Genomic DNA, 16329 nt, shown 5'->3' on the forward strand with positions numbered 1-16329 from the left:
TTCAGGACACTCATGTAGAATTGGAGCCGCTTCTGCGGCTTCAAGCCACAACGTCCCGACTCATAATTAAAAGACTAGGGCAGTGGAAATCTACTGCACATTCCACAACCAGAAAAATAATTACGATTGACATTTAAAGGTCTAGCAATGTAACTCATGTTCAATAAGTTATTTGGTTACACCAACCTTTTTGCCCTCTTTTATTACAGGCCTACCCCATACGTCGGTTCCGGCACACCACAACCGACTGTTATATTTGTATGTACTATACAGCTTATGTCCCTGACTACAAATAGAAAGGCGTAGCCTGTAATTGTGGGAGCGGTTACCCGGCTATATACGCTCAGGCCTACTCCTAATCAGAACTTGTATCGCTGGGTTCATCCCTCCCACCTCACCCCTTTATCACTATACATGGGTAGGCCCTCTTATTACAGGCCTACCCCATACATATATATTTTGTGCTCGGAATTTATCTAATACGTAATGGAATGTAGAAGGGGTTGCAAAGTTTGTTGAGGTCTGCCGAAACCAACATACGAGTAGGCCTGTAAAAAGAAAGCACACAAAGGCGAGTGTTAATATAGATGGGTGTAGGTGGGTGGGGACAAACAGCTTGCAAGACAACGGTAAGTAAGGTGGTATGGTTTATATAGGATCATTACTCCTCCCACAAATTCAGGCCAAATGGGCTTCCAACTTGTGCTCGGAATTTATCTAATACATAATGGAATGTAGAATGGGAAGCAAAGTTGGTTGAGGAGTGCCGAAACAAACTTACAAGAAGGACTGTAAAAAGAGGGCAAAAGATGATTCAAAGAAACCACACTTTATTGCAAGTTAATACAGCATGAGTAACGAAAGCTTGTAAGGTGATTCACTCTGATTAAGGTATGTAAGTACCTGAGCTGATGCTTCTTGATGACCCCATTGTTTGTGATGTAGACTGGGGTGTAAGTGTTTGAAGCTGCTGCTGTAGTGCCTTTGGCGACGTAACTGCTGAGTGACAGCATAGAAGGTTTTAAGTAAGAAGCTTGGTTGTGAGTTTTAGAGAAAAAGGCAAACAATTTACCATGATTATAACAGCGAGGTTCTCAAATTTAAGCCAGCTCCTGTATGTGTCAGTGCAATACAGTAAGCCCTGGTGGATGTGAAGGGAAAGTCGTGACCCTGCGTGAAGCATGCGTACCTGTGTGAGGTGCAATTGTGTGCTTAGTCCCAGATTAGCTTGTGGAAAGGTGGTATCCTAGATGGAAAGTGGTGGACCCTGGGAAATGCCTGGAAGAAGGTATCAAATTGCGAGCGTGACAGAGCGTCAGCTGCTGTGTTGTGGACACCAGGAATGTGGATACAGACTAGGAAGAACTGAGAGGTAGCTGCTAACCACGTCAGCCTGCGAATAAGCCTCATAATTGTTAGGGAGGAGGACCAACCTTTGTTAATGATGTCGCAGGCTGCAGAGTTGTCAGAGAAGCATCTAACTGCCTTGCCGGTCCAAAGGTGACCCCACATGTGGGCGGCCGCTACGATAGGGTAGATCTCGATTAAAGTAGATGTTTCTCTAAAGGCCGGCAAGGCATTCGTCTCAGGGGGCCAGTCGTCCCTAAACCAGTGGTTGCCGTAGATGGTTGCGAACCCTGTATGTGCCGCTGCGTCTGTGTATATTGAAGGTGAGTGCTCTGAAAGTGGGGGAATGAACAGAGATCCCATTCCAATCGGCCAGAAAACTACTTTTTAAGGAAAAGGGCTTGTCAGCCATACTGGGGACTGCCTCGCAGCAGTAGGGGGGGTTAGCATATTATTATTAGTAGTATAGTATCTACCTTTGTAATTTAGAGGCAGATTATTCTTCAAATTTATGTGAACTACATTTCAATTTTGCCTTTGTTCTAAACTCTAATCCTAACTCCTTTACCATTCCCTGCTTTATATTTAAATACCTGAGGGACTGAGTAGATGGGTCCACTCCGGGTGTCATACCTTCTTATCCCGGCTGATCACTACAGACACTTGATTATCTCAGCCAATCCTATGAGAGGCTATTGTGCATGTGTGGAAAAATGCTTTGTGGCTTTGTGTTCAGCTCCTCAATGTAGACCCAATCTAATACACTGCCCCCTTCCCCCTATTCTAATACACTGGCCCCAAATCCAATACACTGCTCCCCTCCCCCAAATTAATAGAACCCCCCAATTTAACACGCCCCCCCCCCAAAAAAAAGCAAAACAAAAAAAAACTGTCCATTCCCTTCTTTAATTTAATACACTACCCCTCCCTCCCCAAATTAATTCACTTCCCACCCTAAAATTAATACACTGCCCACTCTTTTACCCTATTTAATGCACTGCCCCTCCCTCTCTAGAATTAATACACTGCCCCCCCACCCTGTGTCCCCTCTTTTTAACAAACTACACAGGAAGGTCATCCAAGCCCCTCTTCCCCTACCTGAAGATGAGCCACAGACAGACACTTGGCGCTCTTGCGGCTGCAGAGGGGACAAGTATCTTTCCTGTCTTGCGGCTGGTTGCTGCCACAGCACAAAGGGGCCCCAGGCAGGTGGGCCGCAAATGTATTCATTGTGGGTCGCATATTTGACATGCTTGTTCTACAGTGTCCGTTAGAAAAAAATAATTTGGATGAGGTATTAATTGTCTCACTTGTCGTTTTTATAAACAAATTTTACTAATTATTTTGTGAATTTCCAACATTTACTCCACTACATTGCAGGCTTAATAGTGCATTGTGTAGTAAAAGAAATAATAAATACATTTTCTTCTTCTGTTCTCTAAGATATTAGTTCAAATTGTCTTGCTGATTTTAATGCAACAGATACATCAGACAAAAGGAGATATTCAGGATCACAGTTTGACATACCTGAAGAAGAAATGCAGCTTGGTCTTTCCAATGTTATAAGCAGGTTTCAAGATGAAATGCTTAAAACCATGATTGAAGGAATTTTTCTGGTAAGTCTTTACAGATAAGTTCTCTTAATATTGAAATTATCGTGGTTGTCTGTGGTGATTTAGAATATGGATGCATACACTTGACTAGCAAGAAAGAATAATCATATGCATGTGGAAATGGTCAATGAGCCAGCAGTGATAGATAGATAGATATATATTGCTCTGTGACGGTAGTCACCATCACCTGGTGTTATATACAGACCTTTCATGTAGGCCCCTATACTATTCCTATGTTTATCACTGTGTCCATTGTGGATGCAGGGTGTGTGTAATGTTGTTGTTTGGGGTTAAAGGTTATTGTGCTCTCCTGTCTTGCTAATACTTGCAATCAACTAGGTGGATCTAGTTGTGGAGCCTGTAGAGCGACACCTGTTGGTTGCAAGGATATAGCAACAGTTATATGCACTACCTGAAGAGCAAGGGTTGCTAATTTGCATATCTGGGTCGATTTGCATAATGCTAACTCTGGCAGAAGAAATATTTTTATTATGCTATTATAATTTTCTGTATATTTTGGGACATGTTTTGGTTATTTTAATTGTATTCTGTTTGTCACAGCAATGTAAATGTAATGAACATATGGGCTAGTACCAAGACAAAGTTTTGTTTGTTAGTTCCTTTTGGAACTTGTGTCCTGTGTGGATTTGTAGGGACCCCAGTTACAATCTTCGGACGTGTTTGCTGGTTGCAGGATCCCTCTAGCCCTGGGATAAAGCAAGAGAGCTAAACCTGAGAGCTGCACTTGTCTTTTTAAAGGCAAACTATACCATTGCAGGCAGATGTGGATACCTGCCTGGAAGAAGGGTTGCAGCGGAAGAGGCAGAGATGATGATCCCTCTCTGGAAGCAGGGTTTTAGTGTATGAGGCAGAGAGGACAATACCTGCCTGGAAGGAGAGCTGCAGCCTGGTCGGGTGGAAAGGCTGAGGGGACAATACCTGCCTGGAAGGAGAGCTTCAGCCTGGTCGGGTGGAAAAGCTCCACGAGGACCCCAGTCAAACTTCAGCGAGTGGGGCTGAAGCGTTCCAGGGTCCCCTGCAAGCGACTAGGTAGCAGACTCGGTCAGAGTACAGGAACTCTTGTTACATGCTCATTGCATTTATATGTATCTGCTATAGTGTTGCATATGATTGCATAGTCACCAGAACAACTAAAGTTTATTGTATTTGTGCTGGTGTGTATAATCATTCCCTTCAGGCTTTTTGCAGTAAACAGTCTTTTCAGAAAAAATGCAGGGTTTACATTACAGCCTAGGGATAACTCCACTGACTACTGCTCAGATGGCTGCTATAGATGCTTCCTCGGGCAGTGCTGCACACTGAAGAGTCAAAGACCCTGAGGGGTCGAAACATCGATTTTTTGCACAGATGTATTGAGATTTTTTTCATACCATTAAACCACATATCACTTAATACAAGACCTGTGAGTGCACCCCTTACTCTATTTATTTATATTTTGAACGCGGGTAGCACCAAGGCAAGATACATATCTTTGATTTTGTAAGGAGAGTGCCAAGCTGCTATATTATGCATATGTGTATATGTGTGTATATATATATATATATATATATATATATATATATATATATACCGTATTTATCGGCGTATAACACGCACCGGCGTATAACACGCACCTCATTTTAAGAAGGAAATTCCAGGAAATTTCCCCCCCTCCCATAGTATTCCCCCCCTCATCCCATAGTGTTCCCCCCCTTTCCATAGTATTCTCCCCCCCTTTCCATAGTATTCTCCACCCCCTCCCATAGTGTTCCCCCCTCATCCCATAGTGTTCCCCCCTCATCCCATAGTGTCCCCCCCTTTCCATAGTATTCCCCCCCTCCCATAGTATACCCCCCTCCCATAATATTCTCCACCCCCTCCCATAGTGCCCCTCCCATTACTTACCTGTCTTGAAGCGTGGGCCGGCTTCACAGCGCGCACCGCGGTACAGGAACTTCAATTTCAGGTTCCGGTTTCCGGCGGGACTGAAAGGAAGTGTTTATATATATATATATATATATATATATATATATATATATATATATATATATATAACATGGGGATGGTTGCACTCACCTGAACATGCTTAACCCCTTCAGGACGCAGGACGGTTCAGGACCGTCCTCGGCATTTTTGCGTTGCCGACCGAGGACGGTCCTGAACCGTCCTAACGGAAAACGGGCGGCAGGAGCGATCGGCGAAAACTTCCGCCGAAATCACGTTGTTACTATCTGCCTGGCATCCCAGGCAGATAGTAACAGCCAATTGCGGCATGTGAGCGATCCGCGATCGCTCACAATTGGCTGCTGTCAAAGTGGGTGTTACAAACACTCACTTTGACACTGATCTCTGCCTCTCTCCCCTCTGTAGCGTTTTGTGAGGCGAGAGAGACAGAGATCGTGATATATTGTTGCAGCAGTTGTTCCAGAGTTGTCAAAAGTATCTGTAGTTAAAAAAAAAATCCCTTTTTAACCCCTTCCCTGCCAGATCTGTTACAGACAGTGCATTGGTACTGTCTGTATTTTTTTTTTGCCCTTAAGGGTTAACTTTATTTTAAAGATCTGTGTCTTAGATTGTCTTAGACTGTCTTAGACTGTCTTAGACTGTCTTAGACTGTCGTAGTCTGTCGTAGTCTGTCGTAGTCTGTCGTAGTCTGTCGTAGTCTGTCGTAGTCAGTCAGTTTCCTTCCCCCAAATCTCCATTAGATTTTTGTAACAGGAGTTAGTTTAGGGATTACTGTTTTAGTCTGTTTTAGTCTGTTTTAGTGTTAAAAAAAAAAAAAAAAAAAAAATATATATATATAAAAAAAAAATATAAAAAAAAAAATTGTGTTTAGTATTTTGTTAGTTTAGTCTGTTAGTGTGAAACATGCAGCGCATGTACAGCTTGGAGGAGGCATATGCCTTCTTGGCGTCAGACTCTGACGCCACTGACACTGCGTCCGATTTTGACCCAGGTCAGTTTAGCAGCACATCTAGTGACATGTCGTCATCTGTGTGTGAGCCAGCTGCTAAAAGAAGCTGTGCTCCCCCTGCTACGCCAAATGTGGAGGAGGACTGGGTACCTCCACAGTCAGCTGAGCCCAACATCCCCCCTTTTAGTGCCAACGCAGGCATTAATGTGAATGTGGTTGACTTCTCCCCTACACAATATATGGAGCTATTTTTAGGGGATACCATCTGGGAGGAGATTGTTTCCCAGACTAATTTATACGCTAGTCAATTTATTGAGACGAATCCAGGTAGCTATACAGTCAGGGAGCATGCTTGGCACCCCACAGATGTCCCTGAACTTAAAAAATTCTGGGCGCTTACCATGCTCATGGGGTTAATAAAGAAGCCATCAATCCGTTCCTACTGGAGCAACAACCCAATTTGTTCGACTCCTATATTCTCCCAAACAATGCCTAGACCAAGATATGAGCTGCTGCTGAGATACTTACATTTCAACGACAACACGCTCTGTCACCCCAGAGATCACCCCCAATATGATAGGCTTCATAAAATTCGCCCTCTGGTAGACCATCTTCAGAACAGATTTTCTGAAGTTTATACCCCCCAACAAAATTTATCTATTGATGAGTCCCTAATGAAATATAAAGGGAGATTAGGGTTCAAACAGTATATCCCCTCAAAGCGGTCTAGGTATGGCATTAAAGTATACAAACTGTGCGAGAGCGAAAGTGGCTACACATTTGCCTTTCGTATATATGAGGGGAAAGATGCTCAACTGAACCCTCCTGGCTGTCCTGACTCTCTGGGGACAAGTGGGAAACTGGTTTGGGACCTACTGTTCCCCTTGTTCAATAAGGGTTACCACCTTTATGTGGACAACTTTTACAGCAGTGTCCACTTGTTTAAAATTCTTTATAGTTTGCAGACACTGGCCTGCGGCACTGTAAGAAGAAATGCCAGGGATTTCCCCAGACCGCTCATAGAGGCCAAATTAAAAAAAGGTGAATGCAAATTCCTGCGCAAAGCTGAACTGCTTGCGCTAAAATTTAAGGACAGGAAGGATGTGCACATGCTGACAACCATACATAACGAAGGCATGTCAGACGTCACTGTCCGAGGCAGGGTGCAGACAAAACCGGTTTGCATCCGGGCTTATAACCGGCACATGGGGGGTGTTGATTTGGCTGATCAGCTAATGCAGCCTTATCTTATCTTAAGAAAGACAAAAGCCTGGTATAAAAAGGTGGCTATTTACCTGTTGCAAGTAGCAACACATAATTCATTTTTACTCTTTAAAAAAATGAATCCAGGAAGAACCACCTTTCTCCAATTTCAGCTCAAGCTGATTTCCACAATAATTTATGGAGATGGTCAAGTACCAACAACGGTGCAAGAGGAGCCCAGACATTTTATTTTTAAGATACCGCCAACACCAAAAAAAAGAAATCCCCAGAAACGTTGCCGGGTCTGTTATAAAAAAGGGAAAAGGACAGACACCCCTTTTCACTGTCCCGATTGCCCTACCAAACCTGGACTGTGTATCGGAGCATGTTTTAAGGTCTACCACACAGAAAATACATTTTTATAATACTTGTTCCTGATTTTTTAATTTTTTTTATTTTGAAAGTGGCAAATTTCTGTTAGTCAGTATCCTTCCCCCAAATCTCCAGTTAGATTCTTTTTGCAGGAGTTAGCTTACAGATTGCTGCTAACGGAAGTTTTAGTCTCATTTAGTTTGGTTTTATCAGTTTTAGTCTGTTTTTAGTATAAAAAAAAAATTGTGTGTTAGTAACTCTGTGTTAGTCAGACTCTGACGCCACTGACACTGCGTCCGATTTTGACCCAGGTCCTTTATGTGGACAACTTTTATAGCATTGTCCGTTTGTTTCAAACTCTTTAGGGTTTCTAGATACTGGCCTGTGGCATTGTGAGAAGATATGCCAAGGATTTTCCCAGACCTTTTATAGAGGCCAAATAAAAAAAAAAAGTGAATGTAAAGGTCTGCACAAAGCTAAAGTGCTTGCAATAAAATTTAAGGACAGGAAGGATGTTAATATACTAACCACCATCCATGACGAAAGCATGTCAGACGTCACTGTCCGAGGCAGAGTACAGACCAAACCTGTTTGCATCAGGGCTTATAAAATGCACATGGGGGTGTTTATTTGGCTGATTAGCTGACGCAGCCATATCTTATCTTAAGAAAGACAAAAACCTGGTATTGTGATGTAATTCCAGTAAAATACAAGTTTAGCAGGCTAAGATTGCCACAAGGCATATGTATGTATATGTGTTTGTAGTATCAGTTAGTTAATTACACGTAGCTAAGATACTGTCATCACTGTACTGACCAGGTGCAGGAATGTAAGAACTGGAATTACGCGTCCCTCTCCTTTGTATCAGATGAGCCACGTGGTTAGACCGGATGGATGAGTTTAGACTCTATTCATTAAATAGGTTAAGGGTATGTGTGGGTGTAGTTAATTGTGGGAGGAGCTACAGTGCTATATAAGGAATGTACTCTATGTATTCAGTACTCAGACTTTGCTGTATTTTGGTGACGCTAGTCCCTCTGAGTCCCGATCGGTGATCCAATAAAGAATCTCTTCCTTCCTGAAGAAACCTGTGTCCATCTCTCTGTGCTTGGCTTCCGTCAGTTTCTCCGGTATCAGTATAAGTGGCTATCTACCTGATGCAAGTAGCGACACATAATTCATTTTTACTCTTTAAAAAAATAAATCCAGAAAGAAACACCTTTCTCCAATTTCAGTTCAAGCTGATTTCCACAATAATTTATGGAGATGGTTGGAGAAGTTTGAACAACGGTGCCAGAGGAGTCCAGACATTTTATTTTTAAGATACCGCCAACTGCAAAAAAACACTGTTATAAAAAAGGGAAAACGACAGACACCCCTTTGCACTGTTTTTTTTTTTTTCTTTTGAAAGCAGCACATTATAGTTAGTCAGTTTCCTTCCCCCAAATCTCCACTTAGATTCTTTTTGCAGGAGTTAGTTTAGAGAATGCTGCTAAAGGTGCATTTGATACCTGCACATTTGGTTAAAAAAGTTTTATGGTAGTAACATATAACTGGCTGGCCAAAACCAGATGACGTGTGCATAAAAAGCAGAATTCAAAAATTACCACCATGCACGTTCTCTGAAATTTGTTTAGCACAATGGTTGGGGGAAGGATGTGAAAACACCTCATATACAATACCCTGGAATGTCTACTTTATAAAAATATAAATTTTCATGATGTTAACATTAACTGGGGGATGCAAAAATATGCCAAACTGAAGATAGGCCAAGCATACCTATATATGAAGTTGAAAAACTGATATGTACAAGTCTCGATTGTGGCCTTTTAGCCCCCAAACAACCCAGCAAACCTATGCATGGGTGATATCACTGTACTCAGGAGATGTTGCTGAACACATATTGGGGTGTTGTTTGGCAGTGATACATAACAGGACCTGTTAATTCATGCCTAAAGTACAATGTATGTGTCAAAGAACACGAAGAAAATTACTACCCAAAAGTTTGCCAAAGGCTGGTGGTAGAATTATTGCATGAAAAGTATTAAACTACCACCATTCAAAATACCCTGAGTTGTCTACTTTTCAAAAATATATGGTTTGATGGGGGTAAAATAAATTGGCCCAAATAGGACAGGGGCGCCAGTTTACTACATGTCAAAATTCTGAGTTGGAAAATGGATATGCGCACCTGCCAGATTGGGCCTTTTAGCCCCCAAACAATCTGACAAGCCTATGCATGGGTGGTATCACTGTACTCAGGAGATGTTGCTGAACACATATTGGCGTGTTGTTTGGCAGTGACACATAACACGATCTGTTAATTCATGCCTAAAGTACAATGTGTGTGAAAAAAACCACACAAAAAAGGACTACCTAAATGTTTGAAAAGGTCTGGTGGTCGAATTAGTGCATGGAAAGTGTTAAAAAAAACACCATTTGAAATACCCTAGGGTGTCTACTTTCCAAAAATATATGGTTTGGTGGGGGTAAAATACATTGGCCGGCTTTACAAATGTCCCAAATAGGACATGTGCGCAGGTTGACTACATGTCAAAATTCCAAGTTGATAAATGGATATGCGCACCTGCCAGATTGGGCCTTTTAGCCCCCAAACAATCTGACAAACCTATTCATGGGTGGTATCACTGTACTCAGGAGATGTTGCTGAACACATATTGGCGTGTTGTTTGGCAGTGACACATAACACGATCTGTTAATTCATGCCTAAAGTACAATGTGTGTGAAAAAAAACACACAAAAAAGGACTACCTAAATGTTTGACAAAGTCTGGTGGTAGAATTAGTGCATGGAAAGTGTTAAAAAACCACCATTTGAAATACCCTAGGCTGTCTACTTTCCAAAAATATATGGTTTGGTGGGGGTAAAATACATTGGCCGGCTTTACAAATGTCCCAAATAGGACATGTGCGCAGGTTGACTACTTGTCAAAATTCTAAGTTGATAAATGGATATGCGCACCTGCCAGATTGGGCCTTTTAGCCCCCAAACAATCTGACAAGCCTATGCATGGGTGGTATCACTGTACTCAGGAGATGTTGCTGAACACATATTGGGGTGTTGTTTGGCAGTGACACATAACACGATCTGTTAATTCATGCCTAAAGTACAATGTGTGTGAAAAAAAACACACAAAAAAGGACTACCTAAATGTTTGACAAAGTCTGGTGGTAGAATTAGTGCATGGAAAGTGTTAAAAAAACCACCATTTGAAATACCCTAGGCTGTCTACTTTCCAAAAATATATGGTTTGGTGGGGGTAAAATACATTGGCCGGCTTTACAAATGTCCCAAATAGGACATGTGCGCAGGTTGACTACATGTCAAAATTCCAAGTTGATAAATGGATATGCGCACCTGCCAGATTGGGCCTTTTAGCCCCCAAACAATCTGACAAACCTATTCATGGGTGGTATCACTGTACTCAGGAGATGTTGCTGAACACATATTGGCGTGTTGTTTGGCAGTGACACATAACACGATCTGTTAATTCATGCCTAAAGTACAATGTGTGTGAAAAAAAACACACAAAAAAGGACTACCTAAATGTTTGACAAAGTCTGGTGGTAGAATTAGTGCATGGAAAGTGTTAAAAAAACACCATTTGAAATACCCTAGGCTGTCTACTTTCCAAAAATATATGGTTTGGTGGGGGTAAAATACATTGGCCGGCTTTACAAATGACCCAAATAGGACATGTGCGCAGGTTGACTACTTGTCAAAATTCCAAGTTGAAAAATGGATATGCGCACCTGCCAGATTGGGCCTTTTAGCCCCCAAACAATCTGACAAGCCTATGCATGGGTGGTATCACTGTACTCGGGAGATGTTGCTGAACACATATTGGCGTGTTGTTTGGCAGTGACACATAACACGATCTGTTAATTCATGCCTAAAGTACAATGTGTGTGAAAAAAAACACACAAAAAAGGACTACCTAAATGTTTGACAAAGTCTGGTGGTAGAATTAGTGCATGGAAAGTGTTAAAAAACCACCATTTGAAATACCCTAGGGTGTCTACTTTCCAAAAATATATGGTTTGGTGGGGGTAAAATACATTGGCCGGCTTTACAAATGTCCCAAATAGGACATGTGCGCAGGTTCACTACATGTCAAAATTCCAAGTTGATAAATGGATATGCGCACCTACCAAATTGGGCCTTTTAGCCCCCAAACAACTCAACAAGCCTATGCATGGGTGGTATCACTGTACTCGGGAGATGTTGCTGAACATATATTAGTGTGTTTTTTGGCAGCAAGACATAACAGGATCTGTAAGTTTATACCTGAATTGCAATGTATGTGAAAAAAAACAAAAAAAAAAAAAAACCTATGTGAAGTTTGGCATAGACTGGTGGTAAAATGGATGCATAGAAAGTGTCAAAATATACTTAGATAAATACCCTGGGTTGTCTACTTTAAAAAATATATATACATGTGGAGTGTTTTCCAGAGATTTATGACAGATAATAGTGTTACAATGTCACGAGTGATACATTTTTAAAATGTATGTTTTGAAACCGCCATATCTTACTTGTACTTATAGCCCTATAACTTGCAAAAAAAAGCAAAAAATCATGTAAACACTGGGTATTTTTAAACTCAGGACAACATTTTGAATCTATTTAGCAGTTTTTTTCATTCGCTTTTGTAGATGAGTAAAAGATTTTCCAAGTAAAAGTCAAAAAACACGTTTTTTTTTCAATTTTTTATCATATTTTTTCATTTTTTTTAAATTAAATTACATGAGATTATATAAATAATGGTATGTAAAGAAAGCCCTTTTTGTCCTGAAAAAAACAATATATAATTTGTATGGGAACAGTAAATGAGAGAGCGGAAAATTACAGCTAAACACAAACACCACAAAAGTGTCAAAAATATGCCTGTCGCAAATGTACAACATCGCAAAAAAAGTCAAGTCCTTAAGGGGTTAAATGGGGTGCTGCTGGGGGCCATATTATACAATAAACAAGATCCAGCGCACTCTCCTATCTACTAAACAGCAACTTCAATGTTGACAGATTGTATTTGTTTTTAAAAGTTTTTTTTAAAAAAAAACACCTAATCTAGGCAAAAAATAATAATGGGGCTTTAGTTACATTATATGATCATACATTGCATAAGCCTGCCACAATGTCAATGTACCCCATCTTTGGCAGGTCCTACTCTCACAGTCTAGTGTCTGCTCTTATGAGATTAACCCACTTACTTGGTAAAAAAATTACATCTGAGGCTCTCTGCAGTACAAGGCTAAATAGGGACCTGAGATGAGGCACCTGTAACAGGGAGGGGTGCAAAACCAAGGAGTTGGCTAGACTCCCAAATATATATATATATATATATATATATATATATATATATATATATATATATATATATATATATATATATATATATATATATATGAAACATGGGGGATGGTTGCACTCACCTGAACATGCTTAAATGGGGTGCTGCTGAGGGCCATATTCTACAATAAACAATACACAAGATCCAGCACACTCTCCTATCTACTAAACAGCAACTTCAATGTTGACAGATTTTGCACCCCTCCGTGTTACAGGTGCCTCATGTGAATTTTGGGTAGTGTGTATAAAACTGGATGTTTTGGATGTTCCACGTACAACAATTTAGCCATATTTGTGTCGATGAAGCCCATCTGGACCCCGGTAGTAATCGTGGTTTGGATTCTATTTTGAAATTTTTTCACGGGATCGAATGTTAGTTTCTGGTAGGTGGTTGTGTCTGAAAGCTGATTATATATCTCATCTTTGTATTTGGCATAGGACATCACCACAATGGCTCCCCCTTTTTCCGCAGGGCGAATAATAATGATGATGATGATGACGATCATCACATATACATATATATATATATATATATATATATATATATATATATATATATTTATCAATTACAATTTTTGAGGCCTGCCTAACAAACCCAGGCTGAAAATCATGGGAATTTAATTTGTAGCACTATATTTAACCCTGTAACTTCCCAAGACACCATAAAACCTGTACATGGGGGTACTGTTTTACTCAGAAGACACAAATATTAGTGTTTCAAAAAAGTAAAATATATCACAAAAGGTAATATTGTCAGTGAACGTGACATTTTTTTTTTCATTTTTCACACACAAGTGACACACTGACAATATAACTGTTGTGCTAAGTTTTACTTTTTTGAAATACTAATATTTGTGTTCAGCGGAGTCTCCCAAGTATAACAGTACCCCTCATGTACAGGTTTTATGGTGTTTTCAAAAGTCACAGATTCAAATATAAGGCTTGTGTTTCAGTTTTTTTCATATTGAAACTCACCAGATTTGTTATGTTGCCTTTGAGACCGTATGGTAGCCCAGTAATAAAAATTACCCCCATGATGGCATAACATTTGCAATAGAAGACAACCCAAGCAGTGGCGTACACACATTCCGTGGGGCCCAGGTGCGAAACTGAACCATGCAAGAAAAGTTAGTATAAACTCAAAACTGCAAGCCAAACTGAAGGCCGAACCGAGGGCCAAACGCAAGGCACGACTGAAAACTTACGAATCCCATTAAAATGGACGCTGCCGTGCTTTCATTTCAGCAAAGTTGTCCACAATGTTTTCAATGTTAAGTTTTCTAGCTCTCTCATTTTCAATTCGTAACAGAGCTAGGCCAGAAAGTCTCTGTTGTGACATGGTGCTTCTCAAGTAGTTTTTTATTAACTTTAATTTTGAAAAGGACCTTTCTGCACTTGCAACTGTAACTGGAATGGTGAGGAACAGTAGCAACACTATGCACACATCTTGAAGATTGGATGACAATGCACAGTTTTCAACAAATAGAAGGTGAGAAAGGTCCTTTGCAGTGGAGCATCTCCGGATCTCTTCCTGAAGTGTTGAACAGAAGCTCAGAAGCTGTTCTGGGAAAGTTGGTGGCATGTCCTCTGGGTAGCATTACCTTAGCTGTGAAGCAGTTTTGAACAAATCATCATCTTCAGAGGCAAGGACTGTAGGCTGAAGTATATTAACCCCTTAAGGACACACGGCATGTGTGACATGTCATGATTCCCTTTCATTCCAGAAGTTTGGTCCTTAAGGGGTTAAATCTCTGCATGACATTGCTCATTCCAGCAAATCGGTTAGACAGCTGGTTGGTCACATTGTCTAAACACCTATTAAACACAGCGGTTGTAAAGCATTTTTCAGGATCCTGCAACCTGTCATCAATTGAAAGTTCATCAAAGTGACGCTTTACTTTTCTTACTCTCTTGTTTTCGAACTGTGTCTGGATGCCCAACTTTTCTGCCACTTCTACCGCTGTTTGTTTTGCTGCATCAAAATTATGCCTATATTTCGAGAGGACTTGAGCTGCCTTTTGTATTAGATGCGCTACCCTGGATAAATCTATATTTTTTGACTGCAACAATTTAGAGACCACTTTTATGGTGTCCAAAATCTTGCTTTGCAGGACAACGAGAAAAACAAATTGAAAAGATCCTATTTTTGTTCTAATGCGAGCAGAATCATCTCTTTCTTTGGGCTTGGGTGACATCACGTTTATTTTTGTTAAAGCTTGCATAATGTCTACAAAACGAAAGCGTAGAGCAAGCCGTGAATCATGGCGAGATGATAATTGAGTGGGGCAAAGCTTTGTCAATGTAAGTGTGGACTCTTTAGAGAATGATGAAATAATGTTCCATCTGCATATGCTTTCACCAAAAAAAAAAAAAAATACAATTCCTGCACCACTTCAAAAAAACTCGAAATTTCTGGTATGTTCCCAACCGCATCCTGAAGTTCAGATTTTGAGCTGCACAATGTACATATAAGGCATTTTCTCTCTGTGCAATTCAAGCCTGCACACCAGAATAGACACCACTCATTATCGCTGCACCATCATACCCCTGGCCACGACATTATGTTATATTGAGGCCATTGCTCTCTATGCAAGAGAAAATGTAATGTTCAAGGCCCGCAGCACTCTGGTCCTCAATGGCATGAAACCCTAGAAAAACCTCTTTGATCTCAACACTAGTTGCTCTCTGGCTTTCATCTCTTTCCACAGAAACCTATCTGAATATTTGACTAATTTGGTCAACTTTTAAAATGTCCTGTGTAGTATCCATTATAATTGAAAAAAAATGGTGTCTCTTTTATTTCCGACACAATGATGTTCCGGACCTTATTTGAAAGTATGTGTAGAATTTAATTTTGTATTCTAGGACTAAGTATTTTACAGATTTTTGGGGTAACTGGAGGAGTTGCTTCAGAACAGCAGCTCTATAATGGAGAGAAAATTCCTATTGTTTACCTCGCCTACTTTTTCTCTATGACCGCGGAAGGCAAGATTAGCCATTGGCATTGTTAATGTAACATTGACAATTCTATGTAATACTTGTCTCCAATAGTTTTTTTTTTCTGTCTAATTTGCTTCTCATTTTCCTCATCAATTGTTTTGTTCTTCCTCCACTGTTCATACACTAAACAGGCTTCTATAGGAGTTTGGGAAGACTCATGAACCTGAATTCTTGCAGAAAGCCTTTGTCATTTCTGGATTCCCTTTGCCCATGCAGGTTCAAATCCTGCCTTTTTACGGTCCCCAAACAGCCAGCATGGTTCACAGTATGCTACATTCAGTTTAGGTGAGTAGCATAGCCACATCACAGGGATCTTAAGGCCTGTTTTTGTAATTTGTTCATAATAGCTTTCAGAAAAGCACCTTCTCTCCCGATCTTGTGGAAAAGGTCCTGGAGGTCGGCACGGGCCATGAGCTATTATAAATCTCTTATAGTTGAATCCATTATTGTGATAGGGTAATGTCCCCTATCAGTAAATGTTTCTCTCCCACAACACTACTTTCTATA

At 40.6% G+C, this 16329-nt stretch overlaps 1 protein-coding gene across 4 annotated transcripts in view; it reads left to right on the forward strand.

Moving 5' to 3' along the window:
* Positions 1 to 16329, forward strand: part of LYST (lysosomal trafficking regulator) — a 710683-nt gene that overhangs the window by 362337 nt on the left and 332017 nt on the right. For 2 of the 4 annotated variants that reach the window (XM_063443375.1, XM_063443376.1), the window contains exon 29: positions 2791 to 2963. In XM_063443375.1, the coding sequence (XP_063299445.1) occupies positions 2791 to 2963 (173 nt within the window). The remainder of the gene's footprint in view (positions 1 to 2790; positions 2964 to 16329) is intronic. The other 2 variants (XM_063443377.1, XM_063443378.1) reach the window with 1 other exon arrangement.

This window comes from Pelobates fuscus, chromosome 2 (genome assembly GCF_036172605.1).
Source record: "Pelobates fuscus isolate aPelFus1 chromosome 2, aPelFus1.pri, whole genome shotgun sequence".
NCBI classification, from domain to species: domain Eukaryota; kingdom Metazoa; phylum Chordata; class Amphibia; order Anura; family Pelobatidae; genus Pelobates; species Pelobates fuscus.